Below are 26,510 nucleotides of genomic sequence, written 5' to 3'. Positions count from 1 at the left end.
CAGGAAAATGTTTGTCCCGCGGACTGCATCACCCGTGTAGATCAGGTTTCTACAATGTTCTATTTACAGGCAAAAAAACCTCTCTTAGAACTCACATGTTGACAACACTTTAAGAAGCACACGCGTGTTATTTATGCAGTTTGTGTAGCTTGAAATCTTCTGAAACTGAAGGAAGTGGAGCTGGCAGCCTTGCCCCCCAGCACGGGGCACAGAAGGCCCGGCGCGGGCACCCTCACAGCTGCCGCCCTGCTCAGCCGGCCCGCCCGCCCGCCTCCCGCCAAGTCCCGCCTGACTCCTCCGTCCGGCCACGGCTGCCCGCTCACCCCTGTGCTGGGCCCCAGTGACAGACGTCCCGCCCCTGCCCCACCCCACTTTGCCATTTCGTTGGTGGCTGTCAAAGGGGCGGGGGCCGCGGGGTATTCTGTGTAAGGGGGCCTGTCCCTCGAGGCCCATGTGTCCCCCCCAAAAGCGCCGGGGCAGAGAACAGCCCGAGGGCCCTGAGGGGGAAGGGTGCCCGCGGGCAGGCCGTGAGCGGGGGAGGGGCTGCCCGGGACCCGCAGGGAGGCCGCTGCTCTCCAAGGCTCAGCCTCTTTCCTTGTAACAACCGCAAACATGGAAGAGCCGTTCCGGCCTGGGGTGCACCGGGCCCACAGGCCACACCTCGGCGACGGGCAGCAACAATCCCCAGGAAACTGTCCAACTGCCAAGTTCACAGGGAAGTCTCAGGTTTTAGGCCGCCGCCCCCCTGGGAGGTTACTCAGGTCCTAGCAGCCTCAGACCCTAGCCCGTGTGCTGGGCGGCAGCCAGGCCGGACTCCCGGCGCACAGCTGGCACGGCACCCGCGTGGCAGACCCTCGGGACCACCCTCTTTGCCGAGAGACCGGACGAGCCAGAGACACTTCCCCAGGTGCCCAGCAAACGCGTGTGGGGGTGACACGCGTGGACCCCACCACGGGGTGTGAGCTCACCGGGGCGGCCCCTCGTCCCTCACCGCCCTGCCCACACCTCCTGCGCCCTCCTGGCCACCGGGTGTGAGGCCGCCGTCACCAGGTGGTCTTGTCACCTGAGCTCTCACCCCGCTTGCTGAGCACCAGGCCCAAGGACCCCTGCCCCCACCGGTGCGCCTGCACGTGGCCCTCACCGCTCCTGCCTGGACCCGATCTCCTCTGAAATGCACCCAGCTTCCCAGCGGGTCCGTCCCCAGCGCCCGGCGGTCCCGAGCCCCTGACCACGGCTGGGGCCCCGGGCCCGCCGAGTGCCCACGCCGAGGTCACACCTGCCTGTTTGGCGGGGCCCTTGCCCTTACCTGGATGCCAGCGTGACTGCACAGGTAGAAGTCGAACTCGGTCGGGTGGGTGATCTTCGTGTCCACGGTGGTGCCTGCTGGAATGTTCCCGCTCTTCCCGACCTTCAGCGACACAGGGGCGTCAGCCAGCCCGGAGGGGGGCAGCCCAGCAAGCCCCGCCCACTGCCCACCTCCCTGAGGCGGGGCCTCCCCTCCATGGCCCCGTCCAACTCTTTAAAGGGACGGAGACGTCGGACCGGCGCTACCGGGCCGACCGGGGGTTCGCCGGATGGAGGACGGCGCTTCTCTAACGGCCCGGCCCGGGCCCCACGCAGCCCTCCAGGCGGCGGCTCCCCAACCCGGGCAGGCGGAGACGCACCCGCTCGTTCTTGTCCGTGCAGAAGAGCCGCGTGTGGTGCCGCTTCTGCACCACAATGAACGTGATGCCCGGCTGGTAGTCCTTCTCCAGCTTGATGCACGCCTCGCGGATGGCCAGCAGCTCGTGGTGCAGGACCTGCGGGGACAGGGGCGTCAGGGCCGGCGCGGCCTCAGGGTCTCTACTGGTAAACAAACCGCTGAGTGACACGCGGCACGTGACACGCATCTGCAGCCACGCCCTCGAGTCCCGCTGGCGTGTTCACGGCTGCGTGCCTCTGCCTTTCGGAACCCGTGTCATTTGTATGACGGAGACTGACAGCCAGGCCTCATGGGCCAGCGGTGTAAGGAGATGAGGCGCAGAACGCTCAGCACGGGCTGCGCAAGGCGCTGCGGCCGGCCGAAGGGCCGCACGGGGCATGCGGCACCGGGGACACAGCACAGCCCACGTCTGTGTTGGAGCAGAGGGAGCGGCCGAGGAGAGACCCGGGCTTAGGAGTCGGGTAAGTCCGATCCCCACTCCGACACGAGGCGGCTGTGAGGCTGCGGGAAAGCCAGGCGCCCGCTCCGATCCCGGTTTTCACTTGTGAGACGGGACCATCCGCCTTGCAAGCTGGCTGTGGTGACTACAGTCGTGCCCGGAAGCCCCGGAGTTAGGGCACCAGGGGGGGAGGCACCGTCCCGTTCCCTCCGGCTGTCCTCAGAGAAGATGGGGACGTCCCACACACACCTGAGACCCCCGGGCCCGGCCCGTCAGCGCTGCGCTGTGTCTGTGACTACGCCGGCCGGCCCTCCCGAGACTGGGGCGGAACAAACCGCCAAGGAGGCTGGGAGCGCCGAGCAGCACCTTCCGGCCGGAGGGAGGGGACCCGGGCTCTGCACAGGCGGTGCCATGGGGCCCGCCGGCCTCGGCACCCATTCCCCTCGCCGACCGCGGCCTCGGGACCAGCTGCTGCCCCGGGCCAGGCAGGCAGGCACACAGGCCCCGCCCCTGCACCCGCCCGCTCCCCGGCACCAGGCGGCCCTCGGGCTCCTCCCGCCGGGGCCTCCGCGGCTTCAGGTCCGTGCCCGCACCCGCCTCTGCCTCCTGAGAGCAGCTCCCGGGGACGTGTGTCGGGGACGTGGCGGGAGCAGAGGTGCAGGTACCCGGGCAGTGGGCACACGCGGGCACTGACCGCCGAGGTCCAGGCGGGACGGACGCGTGCTGCCCAAGGCCCCGCTGACCTGGGGGCGCCGCAGCCGCTGCTCCCCTCACCGCCCTCCGCGGTGCCCCCTGCGCCGTGACGCACCGCCTTCCAGACCGCCTCCCTCCACGTCCAAACTGGCCGGGCCGCTGACTGCTTTCTCAGGGCTCCCAGCCACCCCTCCCGCCGCCGCGGTTCCCCGGCACTGCGCTCACTGCTCGCCCCGCACACCGCAACACGATGGGGTGCCCGCTCCACAAAGCCCCCGCCTCCGCCCGCACGGCCCTCCAGGCCCCAGGCCCACCGTCGCATCGCTCCTCCCGCCCCCGTCTGTCCGGCCTCGGCGTCGCCGCCCGTGCCCACCGGCCCCGTGACCTGACAAACACAGGCACGGGGGACGGTAGGACAGGACGTAAACCGCACCCCCTTCCCTGTGGAGACCCCGAGAAGCCGCTCTGCCGGACAGACAGGCAAACCCCAGCACGCCGAGAACAGAGCTGGGCCCACCTGCTGGAACTGCCCCTCGGACACGCCGTCGCGGTAGAAGATGATGCGCGTGGGCTTGAAGCGCGTGGACTTGTAGAACTGGATGAGCAGCTCGCGCACCATGGCCGCCAGGTCCTGGATGATCTCCTGGCGGTGCTGCTGCACCCGCACCGTGGCGCAGTAGCGGTTGGGGTGGGCGTCCATGCTGCCCACGACCTGTGGGCAGGAGGGAGCGAGACTGACCCCGTGCCCGGCGCGGAGCAGGGGCTCAGAGGTGCCCACACTGCCTGCTTAGTCTTGAGCGGGGGCAGGGCCCACGAGCTGCCCTGAGCAGAGGGCTCCGGACAAACGGCGGACACAGCGGCCCAGGCGGGTCGACAGGGACCTGCCGCCTCGGACCGCGCTCCTCCCCCGGAGGCAGGCTGGGCGCAGTGGCAGGGTCGGCAGCGTCACCTGAGAACCGAGACCGCCAGCCGCCTCCTGGGCGAGACCCAGAGTGAGCAGGAGGGGAGGGCTGTGTGTGGTCCGAGCCGTGCACACGCTTCAGAACAGGGGCCGCAAGCCTCGGTCTGCCCCGAGTGCGGCCAGGCCCAGGAGCAGCGCCCCCTCCGGGGGACGACACGCTGGCTGGGGTGCGTGTTCGTGCTGACAGGCCGCTCTCACTGCTTCTCAGTGTACTGGCCCCCCTGCAGGCAGCGCCCCCCAATGCCTCTCCGGCGGGACTCGGACTTCCCGGCTGCCACTCAGCAGCCTCGCTGCTCTCAGCAAGAGCTCTGGCCGTCTGGCCGTCTGGCCGCAACGGGACCGTGTGTCCCCCCCACCCCCAGGGCCCAGCGCGGCACTCACGGCAGCGATGGAAGGCTTCTTCCCGTCCCCCGCGGGGGGGTGCGTGACGTCGGCCCCCAGGAAGATGACCGGCTGCTGGAACACGGGCGGCCTTCGGGAAGAGAGAGAGCTTGAGGCCGAGGCTGGGCACGCCCACTGGGCGCGGGCACCCCGCTCCCGGGTGGCCAGGGCACTGGGCGATGCTCCTAGTGACACACTCAGAACGCCTCGCAGTAAACGGCACGGCCACGTGAGCTTCGGAAGAATCCGTGGGGGGGGCGGTGGGCCGGCCGCTGAGGCTGGACGGGGGGTCGGGGGTGGGGGTGGGGGCGGGGCGTCCACCTCTGCGCACACTGAACGCCTCCCACATTCACCGGCGGGAACTGGCGGCACGGCCTCGCGGGCTTCCTGGCCCACCAGGGGCACGGGCGCTTCCCACCCAGGCAGAGGACCCCCCGCCCGAGTGGAGGTGAGGGGAAGGGGGGTGCCGCGTCAGTGCCCCAGACGTGGGCCAGCCCCCATCCGCGCCCAGCGTGGTCTAACCACGGGCAGCTCTGCCCCCGGGACATCAGAAGCTGCTTGCTACCCCGTCCCGAGCGAGGGGCTCGCGGCCACTGGACACTGTCCTCCCCACAGCTGTACAGAGGGTCCGGCCGGGCACCCCGCCCACCCCACCCACTGCCCGGCCTGAGCTTCTGGGGTTACAAGGCCTCCTACCAGCCCCTCCCTTAACCCGAGAGCCACCGCTGGCGAGGCTGTGAGCAGCAGCGGCGGGAGGAGCACAGGCCACGCCCCCTCCTATAGCCTGCCTCCCGCCTGCACCCCCACCCCCAGTTCTGGATCATTCCCAACAGCACCCACTGCCGCCGTGACTCAAACCTGCCGCTGGGCTCCCTCCCTCCCTCCCCCGGCTCCCTCCCTCCCCCGGCTCCCTCCCTCCCTCCCCTACCCGCTCCCTCCCTCCCTCCCCCGGCTCCCTCCCTCCCACCCCGGCTCCCTCCCTCCCTCCCCGCGCTCCCAAAGCTCCAGAAGCAGCAGGCGGTGTACAACGCCTCCCCACGCTGCCATGGCAACCAGACTCCTCTTTGCAAGGTCACTGACGACCTGCATGCCACCGGTCCAGCCTCAGGACAAACCACCTTGGGGTCAGGACCCGCCCACTGACCCTCCCCTCCCTTCTCAGGCTCCACTGCCAGCTCCTGACCCCTGACCCCCACGACCTTTAGCCCCAGACCCCCACCTCCCTCCTGTCTGCACCCTCCCAGGGTTCCCACCTCCACAGCAGGAGCCCTGCAGCGGCATCCCTGACCCCAGACTTCACCTCCACCCCCGTCTCCCCTCGAGACCGACACGGACACGCACCCCGGGGCCTCCAGGCGTCCTCACCACCAACCTGCCTTCTCTCCCCACGGGCCGGGACCTCGGACTCATCCTGGAACCTCCCCCTTCCCTCAGCCAGACCCTCTGGTCTCCGAGGGCCCCTCCTCCGGGGATGAGGCACCAGGAGCCGACTGTGCTTTGGGACAAGGTCAGCCGGACCCTGCTCACTCCCGAACCTCCAACTGCAGCCTCCTGCCGAGGGCGCCTCCGCCCGTCCCTCCAGCGGACGCAGCCCGCCTGTCCGTCCACACGGCCCTGCTCCCGGCGCCCACAGCGGCGCCCTCAGCGCTGGCCTCGCCGCGCGGACACCAGCTGCTCACCCTCCGGGGCCGTCTCTGTCCCTGAGCTCACGGCCGGGCCAGTCCCAGCCCACGGCAGCCACTCCGCACAGACCCGCCCCGAGCGCCACCTGCACCACAGGCCCTCCTCGTCCCCGCACCGAGCCCGTCAGGAGCCCTGGCCGCAGAGCCCGGGCCGAGGCCACGCCTGCCGGATGCCAAACTCCGATTCTTCCCCCGTGACCGGCCACCTCCTGGCAGACGCGGTGTCTGTCAGCGACAGCAAGAGCCAGCAGCCGCGTGCGCCCCCCGCCGCCAGGGGCTCACCTGCCCTGCGGCAGCAGGATGTTGTTCACGCCCCCCAGCTTCACGTTGATCTTGAGGCAGAGGTTGGACAGCGTCTGAGGCGTGGTCCGCTGCACGTTCTTCATCTGCACGCACTGGGTGGCCATCCCCAGCACCGTGTCCCCCACGCGCTTCACCTCGGCTGCGGCGGGGAGGGGGGGGCGCTCAGGTGGCTCTCCCGGCACCTCCTGAGCTCTCTCTCGCCTGCCCGCCCCGCCCCGCCCCACCCCGGGCCTGGGAGACAGGGGCCAGGCAGGCGCAGGGAAGTCAGAGCCTCTGGGTTCCAGTTCTGGCTCCGGCACTGCCCCCCTGCGCCAGCCTCGCCCTCACTCTTCGGGCAGGAGGGACGCCCGGCTGGAAGCCAGGGGCTGGCATCCCTGGGGCGGAAGGCCCTCTTCCCCCACAGCGCCCAGGACTCAGGAGTTAGCAGTAAACGCCCGGAAGCCTGCGCGTCCTCGGCTACCACCAGGCTGACCTCCCAGAGCAGCCGGACCCACACCCCATCGCGGGCTCCCTCGGGAAGCGGCTGCCACCCCGCCCGCGGCCGCCTACCGTAGACGGGGGTCTTGCCCGGCAGGATGACCACCACCAGCTGCAGGCCCGTGTACGTGTTCTTCAGGTGCCGGAACATGGGCTCCACGCTGTCGGCGCCCTGGGCGTACTTGCAGAAGCACGGCTGGCCCTGGATCGGCATCCCCGCGTCCCTCGAGATCTTTCTGAGCTGCTCCGTGAAGGACCTGGAGGAGAGGGTCCGTCGGGCCAGCAGCCTCCCGCGTGCTGGGGTCCAGACCCAACCCAACGCCGTGCCCAAGGTCGGGGTCGAAGCCGCCGCCCGGGACAGAGCGGTGCCCGCGCGTCCACTCGTGGGAAAGGTGCAGGCTAAGCACCCACAGGCCACTGAGGGTCACCCCGATAAACCGGAAGACTTCCAACGGGCCCCACAGTCCCCACCCCGGCCGTGACACTCCGTGCAGAGTGACGCGGTGCCGTGCTCAGCTCAGGCCGGGCAGGCCACGCACTGTGAGGGGCCGCTCCCTTGTGCGCACAGCTCGGAGACGGGGTGACATCACCGTGGAAAACAGAAGAGTGAAGCCAGAGGAACACCCGCAGCTGCCGCCACGGGCCGGAGACTCCGGGGCACACGGGCCCGAGGCTCCGGGGCACACGGGCCCGAGGCTCCGGGGCACACGGACCAGAGACTCCGGGGCACACGGACCAGAGACTCCGGGGCACACGGACCAGAGACCCCGGGGCACACGGGCCCGAGGCTCCAGGGCACACGGGCCCGAGGCTCCGGGGCACACGGACCGGAGGCTCCGGGGCACACGGGCCCGAGGCTCCGGGGCACACGGACCGGAGACTCCGGGGCACACGGACCAGAGGCTCCGGGGCACACGGACCAGAGACCCCGGGGCACACGGACCAGAGACTCCGGGGCACACGGGCCGGCCTCTGTTTTAAGCTCTGGAGTAAAAATAACGTCGCCTTCGACAAAGAGGCGAAGGACACCCATCCAGCCCAGCCGGTCGGTGTCGACAAGGAAACACGCGAGCGTCTGCGTTTGGGGCCGCAGCACTGACCGCGGCCCACCCGGCTCCAGGCACAGCGGAAGGAAGGGGCCGAGGACAGACCCGGGGAGGCCCGGCCCGGACGCGGGCCTCAGCTCGGCTCCGAGCCCTGCGCGTGGGGGCCGGCCGCAGCCCCTCCGACAGCCCCTCGCCCCCACGGCAGCTCCCTCTGCAGGAAGGTCCTGGGCGACACTCCCCGGCCGTGGTCCAAGCGAGGAGGAGGGAGCTCCGCCGTGCGGGACGCTGCGGCTCACAGCGCTGCTTTCAAAGGCGGTGCAGCTGGGCCGCCCACGCTGCCCGGCTCCCTGGAGGGGCGACCCCTGGCTGGGCTGCCGGGCACACCCCCTGCCCCAGGACAGCCGCCCCGGACGACTTCCATTCCTCCCCTGCCGGGGAGCAAGGCCCCGTCTCTGACCACCTCGCCCTCCTTCTGGCCTCACTTTCTCTGTCTCCCTCACGCACAGACACGTGTAGCTAACGTGTTTTTAAAAATAAGCTTAGCCCTGGCCAGTTTGGCTCAGTGGATAGAGCGTCGGCCTGCCCACTGCAGGGTCCCGGGTTCGATTCTGGTCAAGGGCATGTACCTTGGTTGCGGGCACATCCCCAGTAGGGAGTGTGCAGGAGGCAGCTGATCGATGTTTCTAGCTCTCTATCCCTCTCCCTTCCTCTCTGTAAAAAACCAATTATTCTTTTTTAAAAAGGAAAGAAAATAAACTCAGTTCACTGAGTCCAGCTCTCTCTCTCACCTCCTTTTCACACTTACTCCCATTTGCTGTTTTCTTGTCTCATCGGTGCTGCCCAGCAGTGGGGGGAGGGGAGGGGGGGCCCACCGCGCGGCCTGTCCCTGCCCGGCTGCAGCTCTGAGACCGGGAGAGGCTGCCCACCGTCCCTCCCGCCCGAGCCCGTGCCTCGCCTGCGGCCGGCAACTTACTTGAGGTGGACCTCGGTGCACTGGCGCTGGGGCGCGAAGCAGGCGATGGCCCACACCTTGATCTCGATGCCCGTGTGGAACTGCTTGTTCCTCATGTCCCAGACGCCCTGCACGGGCGTGGCTATCGCCTTGTTCTGCAAATGGCGAGAGGTCAGAGTGAGCACAACGGGGAACAAGGTCCTCTGCCCTGGGGCTGTCACTGTCCCCCACCGGACGGGCGCCTGAGGCTCCGAACAGAATCTCTGTGTCGCCCCCCTCTGGCGGCCCAGCTCTGCAGGGTCCAGGCGGCTGCAGGGGGTGGATGGATGGATGGACAGATGGGTGGGAGGATGGCTGGATGGCTGGGTGGAGGGATAGGTGGTGGGTGAATGGATGGGTGGGTGGGTAGGTGAAGGGATGAAGAGGTGAATGGAGGACGGTGGCTGAGTGACGGGGACGCTATGCAACGCACGTCACACAGACACGCAACCACCTCCAAGATTCCTACGGGCTCCAAGAGGGAACACCAAGTGAAAAAGCAAGCTGCAGGCGCATTCACTGTGCTGTCTGCAGCCCGGCCAGCGAGGCGCAGCGTCGACCTATGAACCAGGAGGTCATGGTTCCATGGATTCCCAGTCGGGGCACATGCCCAGGTTATGGGCTCGACGCCCCCAGTGGGGGGCAGGCAGGAGGCAGCTGATCAATGATTCTCCCTTCCCTTCCTCTCTGAAACCAATTAAAAATGAAATGAGATAACATGCCTCCCGCACAAGAAGGGGGAGCCCTGCGGCCATCGGGGGGCTCGCAGCGGGGAAAACACCGAGCAGCCGGGCTGAGAAGAGGAGACCTCTCCCCACGATGTCTCTGCTGCCTGCTGAGCTTTAAAACGTTAAAATACGAAAGGAAAGACCCACCAACAAAACTGCCCCTTGCTGGCGGGGACTCCCTGCGAGCAAACACTCCCTCGGTGAGAAGGCGCGCAGTCAGCGAGCCGCGGCCTCCACGCTCGCCGCTCACCGCAGCCCCCGCCCCAGGCTGTGCACCTGAAGGAACCAGCCGCGAGGAGGGAGGGAGACCGTGCATGAGCCCCGGGGGCTCGGTGGTCAGGAGCCTTTGCGGACGCACTGATAAAAGCTGGGGGTCAGGGGGCAAACCCAAACCCAAAGAGACGCCCAGGTGACCGACTGCTGCCCCCCCCCCGCCCCCGCCCAGCCCAGGGGCAGCGGGAAGCGGCTCGTCGCCGAGAGCGCCTGCGGCCCAGGGCAGGCTGCCCCTCTCCATGGCCGCCGGTCACCCCGGGAAGATGGAGGCGGATTCCAAACCCTTCAGAGCCAAGGAAACGGGCCTGCACAGCCCCCGCACTCAGTTCCCGCCTGGACCCCGGCTGCATCCTGGGCCGTCCCGCCCTGATGGGGGACCCCCAGGCCCCGCCCCGCACGTACCCGGCCCCCGTACAGGATGGAGGGCGGCTGCAGGACCCGCCCGGTCACGTCGGTCATCTCATCCTTGACCATGATCCCAAACTCCCGCACGTAGGGGTCCGTGTTAAAGCTCGCGCTTCTCATCTGGAAAGGCGGGGACGGGCGGAGTCAGGGTGTCTGCTCCCCGGGGCCGGCACGGACTGGCCTCCAGAGGGCGTCCCCACCCAGGCCGCCCCAGGACGGGACGCTCACCAGCTTGCTAATCTCCTCCTGCCGATCGGGCGCCGACCTGGCCGTCGCTCTGATCATGGTTGAGGTCTGATTGTCGGTCAGCTTCTTTATACATCTCTGTCCCGCCACGATGTTGCAGACCTGGAGGCACAGACGCGCGTCAGCACAGGCCTCTGCGGGCACGGCTGCCCCCGCGGACACGGTGGGCAGCGGGCTGACAGCAGGACGAACCCTGCTGGTGACAGGCACCACCCGCGGGCAGCTGTCCCAGCGCTGGGCTGTGCGGCCCCCGTCCTCACAGGGACACGGCTGCCCGCCACGGAAGCCCACCTCCGGCCACGCGTGTGAAGCTGAGCCACGGCCCTTGATGGGGAGGGGGGTGGGGGGGACACAAGGACCGAGTGTAAAGCACCGACAGAAAAGCGCGAGGACCCGCGCCCACGTGGGCTTCCCGGGCAGGGAATTTCAAACAGCCAGCGAAGAGACAGTGCGTTCTCGGAGCACTCGGCCCACGCCAGGGCCGGCGGGCACATGGGGCCAGCTCTCATCTTCACACACGACCAGCTCCACACCCGTCTGACTCACGGGGAAACGGAGGCGAGATGAGGTCCCGCAGGGGACACGTGGTGGGGGGACTTGCCTCGAGGGGAAGGTAGGTGTGTTTCTGCTCCTGTCCGACTTGTAAACACGGGAGGTGGGGGTAGCGCAGAACCAGCTTGTGCCGGTCCTTGAAGTACTGGGCCACCGTGCACTCCACCGTCTGCCCGCTCTCCTGCTGCAGCGGGAACCTGGGGGCGAGGAGGAGCGGCTGCTGGGCTGCGCCCTCAGGGCGGTGCTTGGGGCACAGTCCAGGCCCCGCCCAGGGCCAACCACACACCCGCCCCGAGGCCCCATCCTCCCCTCCCCGCAGCCGGGACACAGAAACGCCCGCCTGCTCGGCAGCGATCCCAACGGCACACGCGCCACAGGGGACGCGGGGAATCGCCCACGGAGACCAGCCAGAGGGAACGGCCGTGGCTCTGGACGTGGTCCGCGGCCGGTGCTCCAGGGGCCGCCGGACCTGCAGCTCCCGGTCTGCGGGACCCTCGGCCACGGAGTGGGTGGGCCGGGCAGAGAGGCGGTGCAGGGCGGGGCCGGTGCGGACCGTGCCCCAGCGCCCACGGGGCCAGGAGACCCTGCGCGGGGCCGCACCTCCTGCTGCTCCCGGTGCACACACACGACCCAGGACACGCCCACCCTGCGGCCCGGCGCTCACTCCACGGCCCTGGATCCAGCCAGGGCCACTCCCCGCTAACACGGGGCCACCCCCAAGAACTGGGGGGCGGGGAGGGGAGAGAAGCCCGCTGCTCCCAGCATCTCAGCACGAGCTCGGGCCGAGGAGCCCCCAGGTTCCTTCCACCGGGAGGTTTGGGGCCCCTGTTCCCGGGGCCCCTGTTCCCGGGGTCCCTGTTCCCGGGGTCCCTGTTCCCGGGGTCCCTGTTCCCGGGGCCCCTGTTCCCGGGGTCTCTGCCTGGCGGAGGGCCGGGGACACGCGCCGGGGAGCGGTTACGTTTGGTTGCTGGCCGGCCGCCGGGTCACGTTGCAGACGCGGTATTTCCTCTTCATCTGCCCACAGTGTGTGATCTCCACCTTCAGACCTGCGACAGAGCAGCGCCTCAGGGTGGGCGGCCGGGCCCGGGCTCGCCACAGGATGCCTCCGCCCGGCCAGAAGGGGGGGCGCGGGCTCAGCCTGGGGCCCTCGGCCACCCCGGCGTCCGGTGCCTCCTGGGCTATTTTTAGCAGCAGCCTCAGCGAGCACAGGTGCCCACGGCCGAGCCGGGTGGCCGGGCCCTGGTTGCTGCTCCAGGAGCCCCGGGCAGAGGGGGCGCGACGGTGCGGGGCTGCGAGGTGACACCCGGAACCAGGGCGCCCGCGGCAGGGCCGCCGGACACGGAGCACAGCCAGGAGGGATGGACGCTGGTGGTCGCCCTCGCTCCGCGCCCACGGGCATCGAGGCAGGGCGCTACCACCCCCGCTGAGAAGTGGGCTCGCTCGCCTGGGGGTGACCCCCCGCCCCCCGGACCCGGGCCGCACCCACCTTTGATTTCTTTGGTAAACTTGACCCTTTGGGAATCTGTCAGAGGTTTTTGTTGTTCTTCAATACTTTTAAAATCCAAAACTTCACAAACAAACTCGATGACGGGCTGCGCCTTGTAAAACGCCGTCGCCGAGACTGGAGGCGGGAAGAGAGACGGGCCGAGGCGTGACCGGGTCGCCGGCCGCAGGCAGGTGAGCGGCACCTGCGCTCCGCCCTCACTGACCGCGAAGCCCACCCTCGGGCCGTGGAGGCGGGCAGAGCCGCGGTTCACGCCTGGTCTCGGGCGGCCCGATCCTCCCTGGGGGCTGCTGGAGGCGACCGTCACCCTCGGAGACGGACACCCCAACATCACACCCATGAAGGCGGGGTTCCCGACCCTCCTGGAGCGGGCCTCTCTGAGGTGACACCCCTGGGCACAGGCAGTGGGGTCCACTCACCCCCAGCAAACCCCACCCGCCCTGTGGACACGGCCGCGGCCTCCGGGACCTTGTCAGACGCGGGCCCTGCGGGTGGCTCCTCCGCGAGGACCACGCCGACCGCCCCGGGGACACAGGCCGGGACGCAGCCGCTCGGGCTCGGCAGAGGCCGCTGGGAGCTGGCCACACGGGCCCTTCGAGGTCGCAGCCCCCGGCAAGCCCCACCCGCCCGCAGGAAACGGGCCTGCTCACCATCAATATTGAGCATCATCTTCCAGAGGGAAGGGCGGACGGACTGATGGAAGCCGAACCACACTTCCCGGCCGCCGCCCAGCGGGTTGGAGCAGCCCTCGGAGGCGGTGAAGAAGGAGCGGCCCACGGGCGTGTACCTGCGGCCAGAGACCGGGCTGAGCTCGCGGCTGCGCCCCCTCCCGCCCAGCGAGTGCAGGTGGCGCCGGGGGTGGGGACGTGACTCAGAATAAAGCGAGAGTCTGATCACGCACGGGCCCCGCAGCCCCGACGGCTGGAGGCTGCTCCGTGGTGCGGAGCGTGGACACTATGCCACGGACAAGTCCCAAGTGTGAGGCCACAGGGAGACCGTGAAACGGCGGCGCTCACGCCCGCAGAGTGGAAACCCAGCTACGCCCCATGCGGGAGGGGGTGCCCTGCTGGGCTGGGACTCCCCGGGAATCTCTCTCGCATGAAAAATGTCCCGCTTGCCCTAACCGGTGTGGCTCAGTGGATAGAGCGTCGGCCTGCGGACTGAAAGGTCCCAGGTTCAATTCCGGTCAAGGGCATGTACCTTGGTTGCGGGCACATCCCCAGTGGGGGGTGTGCAGGAGGCAGCTGATCGATGTTTCTCTCTCATCGATGTTTCTAGCTCTCTATCCCTCTCCCTTCCTCTCTGTGGAAAATCAAATATTTTTTTTAAAAAAATGTCCCGCTAGCACCGCTGTGACTGCGCTACAGAAACGCACACGCTCCCTCAGACAGGGCGCAGCCGCCCAGGTCCGCCCTCCCCCCCCCCCCCCCCCCCCGGCGGCTCACCTCATGGAGGGCAGGTGCCTCATGACCACGTCCAGGGCCTGGATCGTCTCGAAGGGCACGCTGGGCAGCCGCCCCGAGAGCGCGTCGTGTAAGGCCTGCAGGCTCACGCAGGACACCCACTTGATGGACACCTTGAAGATGCGGTCCTTCCCTTCGCCCGGCAGCGTGACCTCCAGCTCCACCTGCGGGCCCGGGCGCAGGTCAGCACCGCCTCCGCCAACGGCAGAGGGGTCACGCTCGGCGGGGGGTGGGGGGCGGGGGCTCCTCTGAGGAGGGCGTCCCCGGGAAGAGGAAGAGGAAGAGGGGCACAGGCTGAGGTGCTCCCGGCAAAGGAAGGGGGTGGGCGGCCGGCGGGCCCTGGGCGTTCTGTCCCCACGGAGTCAACAGAGAGGCTGAGGACCTGCGTCCGGTCCTGGCTGATGAGTCTCCCTCTCCCTCCCTCTCTGGAACCAATATAAAGATCTATGTATTTCTAAAGATGAATCCGACCTAATTTACCCGGCTGTGCTGTCTCCCGTTTGAACAGTGTGGTGACCCCCCCCCCCCCCACAAGGAAAGCGCCCCGAGCCCCTGGTGCAGGATGAGCACGCAGCCGAGACTGAGTAAGCTCGTGTGGCTTTCTCTCTCATACAACTTTAAACAAAAACAAGCGTCAAGTTAAACGCAAAGCTTTGCATCAGTGAATTCCCAAAGCTCCGCACGTTGGTTTGCAAGGGGCGCGCCTCCCGCGCTGGCGGGCAGGGTCCTGGCACCCCCCTGGGGACATGGGTGCCATCGCCCATGCCAGGCAGTGCCCGGTGCTATCCGAGCCACCAGCCTTCAGCCGGAGCCTTATCACCCGGCGGCCTGGCCGAACGCCTCTCCTCTTATCGGGCACAGCCCCCACCAGAGCCGGAGCCGCCCGCCCGCCGCCCCCCCCCTCCCCCCCCCCGCCGCCCGGTGCAGGAGCGCTGTCTCCTCAGGTGGTCAGAGACCGCAAATCAACACGCACAGCCTGCAGGGCGCACGTCGGCCAGCCAGCCAGTCGGCGAGGCCTCGGTCTGGGCCGCCCTCGGGGCCCGGGTTTAAGAGGCTACCCGTGCGGTCAGCCCGCAGAGCCGGCGGGCCCTCCTGCTAACGGGCGTGTGAGGGTCTCCGAGCCGCCGGCTCTCCAGCCCCAACGCCCCGAGCAGCCGTGTGCTGAACGACGTGCCACGTGACAGCTTCTCGGCAGGAAGGTGACACTTTTAAGCAGAGCCACTCGCCCCGGAACCGGGTGCAGGCGGGGAGAGGGCGGCTGCGAGCACGCAGGCCTCCCGGGACCGCCGTGGCTGTCACTTCAGGCGGAGCACTGGCTACAGGCGGAAGCCAGCCTGTTTTACTGCCACGGACACACGGACACACACACACACACACGGACACGGACACACGGGCACACACACACACACAGTCACGAACACACAGACACAGACACACAGAGACACGGACACACAGACACACACACACACGGACACATAGACACACAGACACACACACACACGGACACATAGACACACAGACACACACACACACACATGGACACACAGACACACAGAGACACGGACACACAGACACACACAGACACGAACACACAGACACAGACACACACGGACACACAGACACACACACATGGACACACACACATGGACACGGACACATGGACACGGACACACACACACGGACACACGCGCACACACACACACACACGGACACACGCACACACAAACACACACGGACACACGCACGCACACACACACGGACACACACACACACACACACACACACGGACACACGGACACACGGACACACGGACGCCCCTACAGCCGTGCGGGCGCTGCTCCTCAGGGTCTCCAGCCCGCGGGCAATTGGGCTCCGTCTGCAGCAGCGGGCGGCACCTGCCCACGCGGGCCTGTCTGGCATCGGAAAGCCCAGTGGGTTAACTCCTGTCTCCGGGCGCTGGGAGGCGTCCTGATGGGCCAGCGCGCTCCCTGGGGGCGGTTCCCCGCGGAGTCGGCCGGCCGCACGGGCCCGGGCCCAGCCGGACTCACCTTCTCCCGCCCGATGGGCAGGGGCATGGCCGTGTAGAGGTTCTTCCTCCCGTCGAACACGGGCTTCCGGTCCCCGAAGATCTGGGCTTTAAAGTGCTGCACCATGTGCTCCACGATCTCCCTGCAGCAGGACAGGGTTCGAGCGGAGCGTCCGTCAGAGGGAAAGGAGGCGCGGGGGCCCCCTCGCTCCCACAGGAGCCCCGGCGCCGTCCCGGTGCGGCCTCCCCGTCGGCTCCGGGACAAGGACCCTGAATTTCACTCAGACCCCGAGTCGGCCTGGCCAGCGGCCCAGGCACCACCGGCACCCGCAGGACCGCGAGGCCCATGGGCGTCCGCTGACACCTGACGTGGTGCCGTCTGTCCTCGGGCCTCACAGCAGCAGACCCCGGGCACCCAGGGCCACGTGGGAGCCACGCCCAGCGGAGGCCGGACCCCGGCTTGGGGGGGGGGGGGCAGGAGGAGCAGGGGGGAGGGGGCAGAGGGCGGAGCTCTCCATGCATCTCCTGGATGGCGCCATCAAGAACGCACCAGGGGAGGGGGAGGGGGAAGAGGGAAGGGGGAGGGGGAAGGGGGCAGAGGGCAGGGGAGAGGGGGAGGGGCAGGGGCAGGGGGAAGGGGCAGAGGGTAGGGGCTGGGGCAGGGAGCAAGGGGCAGGGGGCAGGGGGAGGACCTAAAGCCTCCCCACGCTGGGGCCTGAGCCCAGCTCTGCTCGGGGCTTCTCTCCGCCAGGAAACAAGAACCAAAGGCGCCCACTCCTCTCCCGGGAAACGGACAGCCCGCCCGCCCGCCCAGCCTTGCCCGGTGCCCATGCCCGGAGTCCCCAGGGCGGACGGAGCTCGCCATGCATCTCCTGGATGGCGCCACCAAGAACGCACCAGGCCTCCCGGCCTCCGACGCCACCTGGAGACCTCAGCCCGGGCAGCGCCAAGCGAGGCCTCCAGCCAACGCCCCCCCCCCCCCCCCCAGCGGCCGGGGCACAACCTCCCCTGCGCCTCCGTGGGCCACTCTGGCCACTGCTCCCCGAGCCTCAAGGCCCCCATCTTCATGGCCAGGACGTCACATCGCCTCAAGGTCCGGTGGCTCCGCTGGGAGTCCCACCCACACCCAGAGAACAGATCACCCACCAGCACCGAGTTCACCGTGAGCAGAATGGAGAGGGCGCCGCCCCACCATCCTCTGAGGCTAGCAAAACTTTTATTGTTTTAAAATGTATTTTATTGATTTCTGAGGGGATGGGAGAGGGAGATAGAAACACCAATGATGAGAGAGAATCACCAATCGGCTGCCTCCTGCACCCCCACGCTGGGGATCGAGCCTGCAAGCTAGGCCTGTGCCCTGACCGGGAATCACACCCTGACCTCCTGGGTCATAGGTCAGCACTCAACCACCGAGCCACGCCGGCCGGGCAAGGCCAGCAAAGCTTTTATCTCGACACTGTCAAGGTGATCACGGGCCAATCTCACTGATAAACACGGATGTAGAAACAAGGTATTAACAAAAGGAATCCAGCAACACGTGTCGAGGTTGGGCAGACGCCAGGAATGAAAGGTCGGGTTTACAGCGATGAAGGTAATTATGTGGAACAAATTACACACTTAAGTAAAAGCCAGAGCTATAGACCTTCTGGAGGGAAACAAAAGAGAAATCTCCGAGAAGCTGGGGTAGACCAGGTACCTCAGCACATGAACCGTCTCAACGGTAAAAGGAAGGAAATGAGCCGGACCTTAGAGCAGCCATAGAGCAGCAAACACTGTCCCCTAGAAGACACCTTCGCCATGGGAAGGAAAAGGCCAGCTGCCGCCGGGGGGGGGGGGGGGGGGGGGATGCAAAAAACCACACCGACCGAGGACACTATCGCAGCGGCTGACAGACAGGACAGACAGCCGTGGGGCAGAGCCCGGGCGGGACGACAGGAGGCCTGGGGCAGAGCCCAGTGGGGCAGAGCCCGGAGCCCAGGAGGCCGTGTGGACATCTCATCTGCGACGGAAGCAGCAGGAGAGCGAGGGCTGAGGCAGCGCGGCTCCCGGTTCTCAAAGCGAAAAACCGGAGCCTGAGCCCGTGAGACACGAGCATACTGCCGGCTGCCCGTCACTCCGGCTGCGGGCAGGAGGCACCGGGAATGCGGGCCCGGCAGCAGGCCAGGCCCACGGGGCTCAGGGAACAGCTGTTCAGAGAGGACTCGGCTCAACCATGACAGCCGGGCACCCGACGGGGACACGGCCGCCCCCGATGGTGGCACCGTTCTCTCGTCCGTGGGCAGCCTCTGGGGGTCCATCCGGTGTCTCCAGGGCGCACTGCCCTCCCTGTAGGGAGCACCGTGTGCGAGGGGAGGGGCGGGTGTCGAGCTGGCCTGGCAGCCTCCCCCGGGGGACAGACAGCCCAGCCTGAATCCAGTCCTCAGCCTCCCTCGGCCAGTGCTGACTGCAGCCCGCTGACCGCCGGGCTGGCTCCTCCCCACCACTCACCGGGCCCAGTGCCCATCCCCGCGAGGAGGTTCCCTAAAGGGGGCCGGAGCCGCCCGGGCGGGTGTCAGCACAAACACACCCACGTTTTCCTGTACTATTTCGACTGTAATTGAGGCAGGGCCTTAGCCAAACTGCACCAGAACCGATCCTGTATGATAAAGAGCTAACATGCAAATGGCATCACGCCCGTGGGCTGGGGCCCGGGGACCTGAGGCCGAATCCCCTGCCCTGCGGCGGGGCTTGACGAGGGTGGGGGCGGCCGGGTCCGGGTCTCGTTCGATTTCGAGATGCGTGTGGGTGGGAGGCGACTTGACTCTGGGTCCCGGGGTGCGCCCCAGACTCTGACAGGAGGGAGATTTTCATATACATTTTACTAATTTTCTTTCATCTCTGATACTTCTATTATAGACAAAGGGCAAACAGCAATACTAAAATATTTCCTCTAATTAGTTCCCTTTAAACGTGCACGAATTTTGTGCACCGGGCCACCAGTAGTAAAATAAAAAACCCCGGATGCTCGCACACTTAACCAGGCGCAACTCCCAGGCTCGCACCCGGTGGGGGGGGGGCAGCAGGACACACTGGGGACATGGCCGGTGGCGGCCACGGAGGTGCCGCTCAGGGCGCGCCTTGGCTACTTTCTGTCTGACTCGAGGGAATTTCTAGTGGGTAACCTTCAAACCCAACGGGCATAACTAACGAGAACTGTGGCAGCCGGGGGCGGGGGAGGGGGGCGGGGGGGGGGGAAGACACCCCACTTTAATCATCGCCAACCGCTTCGTCGCAGATAACATAGCCTCGGGCAGACCTGTCTTCATAAAAGGGCGCTGCTTGCGCGGAGGTTGGCGGCTCAGTAGGACCCCTGCCCCGACCATCAGGCCCGGGAAGGGCCGCCCCGTCCCCTCCGCCAGCGCCGAGTGCCCTGACCGGACTCTCACACACAGACCAACAAGCCCCGATAAACCCAACAACGTACGTGCAATGGGCAGACTCCCTAAAAGACACAAACTACCAAAACTGACACAGAAAGAAATGAAAAAAACCTGAATCGCCTAATATCTGATAAAGAAGTCAAATTGCTGCCTGGCAGCGTGGCTCAGTGGTTGAGCGTCAACCCAGGAACCAGGAGGTCACGGTTTGATGCCTGGTCAGGGCACAGGCCCAGGTTGTGGGCTCCATCCCCTGTAGGGGGCGTGCAGGAGGCAGCTGATCCATGGTTCTCTCTCATCACTGATGTTTCCATCTCACTCTCCCCCACCCTCTCCCTTCCTGTCTGAAATCAACACAAACATGCTTAAAGTGTACAATTCGGTGGTTTTAGCCAATTAAAGAGTTTGGTAGCCATCAGTTCCATGTAAGTTTTGAACCCCCTCATCACCCCAAAACCCCATACTCATTAGCAGTCACTCCCACCCCTTCCAGAGAAATGAAACGTTAAACACGACTTACAGTAACAACAGAACACGCTGCAGGACAAAGAAAGCGAGGCCTCTAGCTGCACGTTGGGAGTCACGGCGAAGGGAAACCAAGGCAGCCGCGTAGGGCCGTGCCGTGTGGGTGCCCTGCGAGACCCGTGGCAGCCCCCAAGTTTAACTACAGATCAGAGCGATCCAGGGACCCGACGCCCAGGGCGCTCTGCTCGTCCGTGAACATGAACCGACTTCCCCCCAGAGGGGACAGGCCCGTCCGGGCAGAAAGAAACGCTCTGTGACAGACCCTCGCCTCACACCGTACACAACCATTTCAAGATGGACCGAGACCTCAATACACAAGCCACACTGTCATCTTGTAAAAAAACCAAAATAACCAGGAGGGGGTCTCTGTTCCCTCCGGGCAGGCAGATGTTCCTGAGGGCGCCCACCACACCACGCAGTAACCGCTTTCACCGTTTGCCAGCTGGGCCTCGGAGACATGGCACGCTCTGCTCACTGCAGACGCCGCATGTGCAACGGCCAAACCCCGGCTGTGCTGCACCCCAAGTCCCACCTGCGCCCAGGATATACCAAACCCTCCCACTCGGGGACGAAGGACCAGCAGCCCCGAGACCGGGGAAGACTGGCCGGGCCGGTGCGTGCCGACCGGGCGTGGAGCGGGGCCGGGAGGTGCCACGGCGTTTCCCACACAGCCACACCCACCCTGCGCCCCGCAGCCCCCTCCGCGTGATGCGTCCGAGAGAAACACGGACGTGCCGGTCACAAACAAGACTGACCAGGTTCACGGCAGCTTCGTGCAAACCCGGGCGCCCGAGCCTCTAACAGGAGCAGGAGTGACTGAGGAGGAAACGGCCCTGGCCCGTGTGGCTCAGCGGGTAGAGCGTCCGCCTGCGGAGCAAAGGGTCCCGGGTTCGATTCCGGTCAAGGGCACGTGCCTCGGGTGCAGGTTCCTCCCCGGCCCAGGCCGTGGCCGCGGCTCGTGCAGGAGACAACCAATCGATGTGTCTTTCTCACATCAAGGTTTCTCTCTGTCTCTCCCCCTCGCTTCCACTCTCTGTAAAATCAATGGAAAAACATCCTCGGGTGAGGATTAAAAAAGAACAATAAACAAGTAAATGAATGAAATGATGAAATATCCATGTCAGATGGTCCCGAGCAGTAAAACAAGAAGCTCCTATTACGAGGAAGCCGGTCCATCTCAGGAACACGGGCGGGTGAGGATGGACACGGGCCGATCCCGCGGCCACACGGACCGGACACGACCTCAGAGGGCAGGGCCGGCGGTCAGGGTGCGGGCACCGCTCTGGGGGTGGGCATCTGTGCGCATCTGTCAAAACTCGTGGAACTGCACCCCGATACAAAAACGCTTTTCACAACATCAACGTGACAGGAAGGAGCTTCCGGGGAGGCCGCGCTGAGGACCGAGCTGACCAGCAGGCAAAGCTCACACCGACCGACCGACCGCCATGAGGACACGGTACCTGTTCACTCTCCGCGGGCATTTCTCTGGCTTGATATCCAGCTCATAGTGATAGATGTCAATTTTTGGAATGTCCATCTCAAAGAAGTTGGCCTGTAGCTTGATGGTCCTCCCCGAGGTCCCGAAGTCGGGTCTGGGCGGCGGCTTGAAGGCATATCCCTGGAGGGGGGGCGGCGGCGGCGCCGGAGGCGCGAGAACTGCAAGGCAAAGGGGTCACGTCACGTCACGCAGGAACGGGACGGGCGGCCGGGCCTGGCTGGGCCATCCTCCCCCGCCCGGGACCCCGCGCCCAGCGCCCCCTCCCCGGTCCTCCCGGCTCTGCCCAAACCCCTGCTGAGGGCTCACGGCCCGCAGCCCTGCACCCCAGCCCCTCCCGCCATCACGGCCGGGCCTGCCCACCACCAAGAACCTGCCCACCTCGTCCCCGGCCACTGCACGACCCTCGTCACCTCCACCTGCCTGTCCCTCAGCCACCATCCCGCCCCCCTCCGCCCGAGCTCACGGCCCGGGCCCTGCAGGAACCACAGGAGCCTCGGCCGTGCTCGCTGCTTCCAGGCCGAGTGTCCGAGTCACCTGCCCGCGCCTCCGCGGCTCCCTAACCCTAACCTAGGCACGCGCAGTCCCCACACCGGCCCGGCCTCGCCTCCCAAGACCCCAGGCCCTGCTCACGGTCCCCACAGGGCGGCCCAGCCGGGGCCTGACGGCAGCGCTGGCTCCTCACCCACCGCCCGGTGCAGGCGTGCCCGCCGGTGCTGCCGCCACCACCGAGGCGCCTGGCTCCCCAGCGGGAACACGAGCGTCTCGGAGCGATGAGAGCACGTGACACACAGGAGGCGCAGCCCCTCCGATGCCCTCGCTCACCCCAAGGACGCGGCGCCCAGAGGCGAGGAGAGGCGAGTCACCGGAGCCTGCCCTCCACCGCGGCCACCAAGCCCCGCGCCCACCGGCTCCTCCGGCTCCTCCGGCCCCACAGGCACCTACACGGCCACGGCCTCTCTGGTCTCGGAAACTGCGACTCAGCACCCCTAGTCTAGACCAGCGCCCCCCGCCGCCCCCGCCCCCCGCCAGGCAGCATCTCCACTGCTCGGCGTGCCCTCGCCTGCACAGCAGACGGGAAGGCGGGCGCTGTGAGCGACGGCGAGGAGAGGGCCGAGGCGGCACCACTATTCACACCCCCGACCGGACGGGGCGTGCCCCCCGCAGGAAGCAGAAAGCAACTTCATCCCGACCAAGCTGTGCACGATCCGTTCGTGCAGTTAGAGCTGTGCCTCCAGCCGTCCATTTGGCTCAGTGGATGGAGCGTGGGCCTGCGGACTGAAGGGTCCCGGGTTCGATTCCCGGTCAGGGCACAGGCCTGGGTTGCAGGCTCGATCCCCAGTGGGGGCTGTGCAGGAGGCAGCCGATCAATGATTCTCTCTTCATTGATGTTTCTCTCTCTCTCCCGCCCTTCCTCTCTGAAATCAATAAAGATATATTTTTAAAAAATAAAAGTGTGATTTTAGGAAAAACTTCCCCCAATAATAGAATGCTTTTAATTTTCACTCCAACGTCTGTGGTTTCTTAATCCTCCTCATTAAAAAAGACCCACAGCCTTCAACGCCCCGCGTCCCTGGAAACGCGCTCTCCGACGAACAGCTCGCCCGGCTCTCCTCGCCCGGCAGCCGGGCCCGGGCTCCTCGCGCTTATTTGTTTTCTTTCTGTGGGAAGCGAGCGGCGCCCGGGTGACTGGCCTCGCGGAGCTCCATCTGGACGCCTTCGGGCCCGCCCTGCCGTGACTTCACACATGACACATTCACAGATTGCACAACACGCCGTCCGTGCTGGGCCGGGTGCCAGGGACAGGGACTCGCAAAAGCACGGTTCTCTCTCCGTGCTCACGTGTCGCCTCCCAGGAGCGTCTGGGGCAGCCGGCGAGTGGGTGTGGTGCGTCCACTTCTCGGAAGCCCAGCAGGTCACGTGACCCTGCACCAGGGCTCCCACGGTGCCCAGGAGCCGACAGAGTGACACCAAACCCAGGCCCCTCGGCACCACCCGCCCCGCCAGGCCTGAAGGCCTCACCTCACTTAAATCTGACCCCAGACACAGGTCAGGCCTGGGCCCACTCCTCAGGGGGAGCCTGCTTTTCCGACGTCCCCAACACCCATTCCTTCTACGGGGTTTGCCCAGGGACACAGAGAAAGCTGTCCGCCATGCTGTTAAAGCGACGCCAGGACTCCGACCGAGACACGGTAACACCCAACTCCACAAGGTGCTGCCTCCTTCCAGCCTTTAAAACATATATATATTTATTGATGTCAGAGAGGAAGGGGGAGGGAGAGATAGAAACATCAACGATGAGAGAGAATCACTGACTGGCTGCCTCCTGCACGCCCCCCACTGGGATGGAGCCCACAGCCCAGGCCTGTGCCCTGACCGGGAATCGAACCCAGGACCCTTCAGTCCGCAGGCCGACACTCTATCCACTGGGCCACACCATTGAGGCCCTCCTTCCAGCCTCTGCGAACGGCAGCACTGAGAGGGTGGGAAGAGGCGGGTGCGAGGGGAGCCCACCAGCAGTGCCTGGCGGGCACGCGCCCTGGCTGCCTCCTGCACCGCGGCCCCTGCAGCGGCTCTGCTCCACGGGGTGCAGCCCGGCTCCCGCAGGGCGGGGCGGCGAGGAGGCCGTCTGCACCATCGAGGCCAAGGCCGCAGAGTACACCATGGCGTCCCCAGCGCATCCAGGGCCGGGGTGGGGGAGTGGGGGGGTTCAAGGCGCACCTCGGGAAGTCAGAGAGGGGCGGGAATTAGCTGCGAAGGAGGCGGGACCTCCGGGCGCGCAGGACCCCCGGCTGTCGGAGGTCCAGAAACCACGAGGGCGACGGGTCACCGAACAAGCTGGGCGCCTTGGTGACCTCGGTGCCTGTCGCCTCTGACAAGATCTACAAAACCGCAAGCAAGCAAGGAGACAACCCCACCCCCGGGGTCCGACGGCGGCCCTGGCCCTGGCCCCGCCCAGCAGGAGCCTCTCCCCAAGCCCCGCCCCGCACTGAGGGCTCCCTGCGTCCCCCGGGGTGCGGGCTCCCGGGCCCAGGCCTCCCACAGCCCCTCCATCCTCTGCCCGCGGGGCGCTGGTCAATGTCAGTCCCGCTCTGCGTGGGGGAGCCCCTGAGGAGGGGGCACGGGGCGCTGGTCAATGTCAGTCCCGCTCTGCGTGGGGGAGCCCCTGAGGAGGGGGCACGGGGCGCTGGCCAATGTCAGTCCCGCTCTGCGTGGGGGAGCCCCTGAGGAGGGGGCACGGGGCGCTGGCCAATGTCAGTCCCGCTCTGCGTGGGGGAACCCCTGAGGAGGGGGCATGGGGCGCTGGCCAATGTCAGTCCCGCTCTGCGTGGGGGAGCCCCTGAGGAGGGGGCACGGGGCGCTGGTCAATGTCAGTCCCGCTCTGCGTGGGGGAACCCCTGAGGAGGGGGCACGGGGCGCTGGCCAATGTCAGTCCCGCTCTGCGTGGGGGAACCCCTGAGGAGGGGGCATGGGGCGCTGGCCAATGTCAGTCCCGCTCTGCGTGGGGGAGCTCCTGAGGAGGGGGCACGGGGCGCTGATCAATGTCAGTCCCGCTCTGCGTGGGGGAGCCCCTGAGGAGGGGGCACGGGGCGCTGGTCAATGTCAGTCCCGCTCTGCGTGGGGGAACCCCTGAGGAGGGGGCACGGGGCGCTGGCCAATGTCAGTCCCGCTCTGCGTGGGGGAGCCCCTGAGGAGGGGGCACGGGGCGCTGGTCAATGTCAGTCCCGCTCTGCGTGGGGGAGCCCCTGAGGAGGGGGCACGGGGCGCTGGTCAATGTCAGTCCCGCTCTGCGTGGGGGAGCTCCTGAGGAGGGGGCACGGGGCGCTGATCAATGTCAGTCCCGCTCTGCGTGGGGGAGCCCCTGAGGAGGGGGCACGGGGCGCTGGTCAATGTCAGTCCCGCTCTGCGTGGGGGAGCTCCTGAGGAGGGGGCACGGGGCGCTGGTCAATGTCAGTCCCGCTCTGCGTGGGGGAGCCCCTGAGGAGGGGGCACGGGGCGCTGACCAGTGAGGCTGGCTGTGCTGAGGATGCTCGGCCCCCCGGCCTTCAGTGACAACCGTAGTCCCGGCCAGAGCGACCTCGAGGGCTGGGTCCCTGCTGAGCGCACAGCAGGGCGGGGACCGCCTGCCCATCACCGCACACGGGTCTCAAATCCCCCCTTCAGCCCAGCCCGCCTGGCTCCGTGGTGGAGCGTGGACCCGGGAACCAGGAGGTCACGGTTCCTGGTCGGGGCACAGGCCCAGGTTGCGGGCTCGATCCCCAGTGGGGGGCGTGCAGGAGGCAGCCGATGGATGATTCTCGCTCATCATTGATGTTTCTCTCTCTCTCTTCCTCTCGCTTAAAAAAAAAAGCAGCTTTTAAACAAATTCCATTTTTAGAGCCGCGTCTCAGTCAGTGAAAGGGAAACGTAGTGAATGAGTCACGGCTTCCCGTGCGTGAGTGGGTCGCAGCCCCGAGAGTCTCGGGGTTTCTCACAGACGCTGGGGCTGGTCACGCGGTGCTGAGGAGCCCCCCCAGGGCGCAGCTGGCCCGGCTTCTCGCACCAGAGCCGTGACTGCACCCCGCCCCCCGGCGAGGACGGGAGGGGCAGGGAGGAGCGGGCACAGGGACAGGAGAGCGAGGAGACGAGAGGATGAGGGGTGGGCGCCCAGGCGGGGGCAGGGGGGCCGCAGTCGGTCCCTCGGTGCCCCCTCACGGCGACAGGCCACAGGGACTTCTGCTCAGATCCAGCTCACCTCGGGGCGGCCGGGGCGGCGGCACGGAGAGCCCGCCTGCCAGGTCTAGGGGGCGGGAGCAAGCTGGGGTGTGGGGCACTCCCCCAGCTGGGCCGCCCCAGGACCCCAGAAGGTGGGCCTGGTGACAGAGCCTGGAAGGGCTGCCGATCAGCCCATCAGCCCATCAGCGGAGCCGCCTGACAGGCAGGAGTGGGTGTGGCCGAGGGGAGGGGAGGGGAGGGGAGGGGAGGGGAGGCGGGGCTAGGCCACCCAGCTGGAGACCTTGCGGGCTGAAGCGCAACCCAGTTTCGGCCTCAAGGGAGTCACTCGGACCCCACAGCGCAGTCCGGCCCAGGACACGGACACACTAACCCTCCCACGTGGACCCAGGGGGCCGGCACAGACCCGGTGCTGAGACCACGGCGGGCCCAGCGTGGCAGCCTCTCGCCCAGGAACCCGCCCCGAAGGGCATTTGGGTGGGGCCCGCG

At 67.1% G+C, this 26,510-nt stretch overlaps 1 protein-coding gene across 1 annotated transcript in view; it reads right to left on the bottom strand.

Annotated features, from left to right (window-relative positions):
- AGO2 (argonaute RISC catalytic component 2) overlaps nt 1-26,510 on the bottom strand; it is a 52,096-nt gene that overhangs the window by 10,397 nt on the left and 15,189 nt on the right. The window contains exons 2-17 of the mRNA XM_079796071.1: nt 21,274-21,469; nt 15,895-16,015; nt 13,829-14,010; nt 13,034-13,170; nt 12,366-12,500; nt 11,838-11,925; nt 10,929-11,076; nt 10,310-10,429; nt 10,079-10,201; nt 8,658-8,791; nt 6,711-6,895; nt 6,141-6,300; nt 4,177-4,267; nt 3,352-3,546; nt 1,665-1,799; nt 1,307-1,408 (exon numbers count right to left, since the gene is read on the bottom strand). Of these exons, the coding sequence (XP_079652197.1) occupies nt 1,307-1,408; nt 1,665-1,799; nt 3,352-3,546; nt 4,177-4,267; nt 6,141-6,300; nt 6,711-6,895; nt 8,658-8,791; nt 10,079-10,201; nt 10,310-10,429; nt 10,929-11,076; nt 11,838-11,925; nt 12,366-12,500; nt 13,034-13,170; nt 13,829-14,010; nt 15,895-16,015; nt 21,274-21,469 (2,252 nt within the window). The remainder of the gene's footprint in view (nt 1-1,306; nt 1,409-1,664; nt 1,800-3,351; nt 3,547-4,176; nt 4,268-6,140; nt 6,301-6,710; nt 6,896-8,657; nt 8,792-10,078; nt 10,202-10,309; nt 10,430-10,928; nt 11,077-11,837; nt 11,926-12,365; nt 12,501-13,033; nt 13,171-13,828; nt 14,011-15,894; nt 16,016-21,273; nt 21,470-26,510) is intronic.

This window comes from Cnephaeus nilssonii, assembly GCF_951640355.1.
Source record: "Cnephaeus nilssonii genome assembly, chromosome: 18".
Lineage (NCBI taxonomy): Eukaryota > Metazoa > Chordata > Mammalia > Chiroptera > Vespertilionidae > Cnephaeus > Cnephaeus nilssonii.
This window is presented reverse-complemented; position numbering and strand designations above follow the sequence as displayed.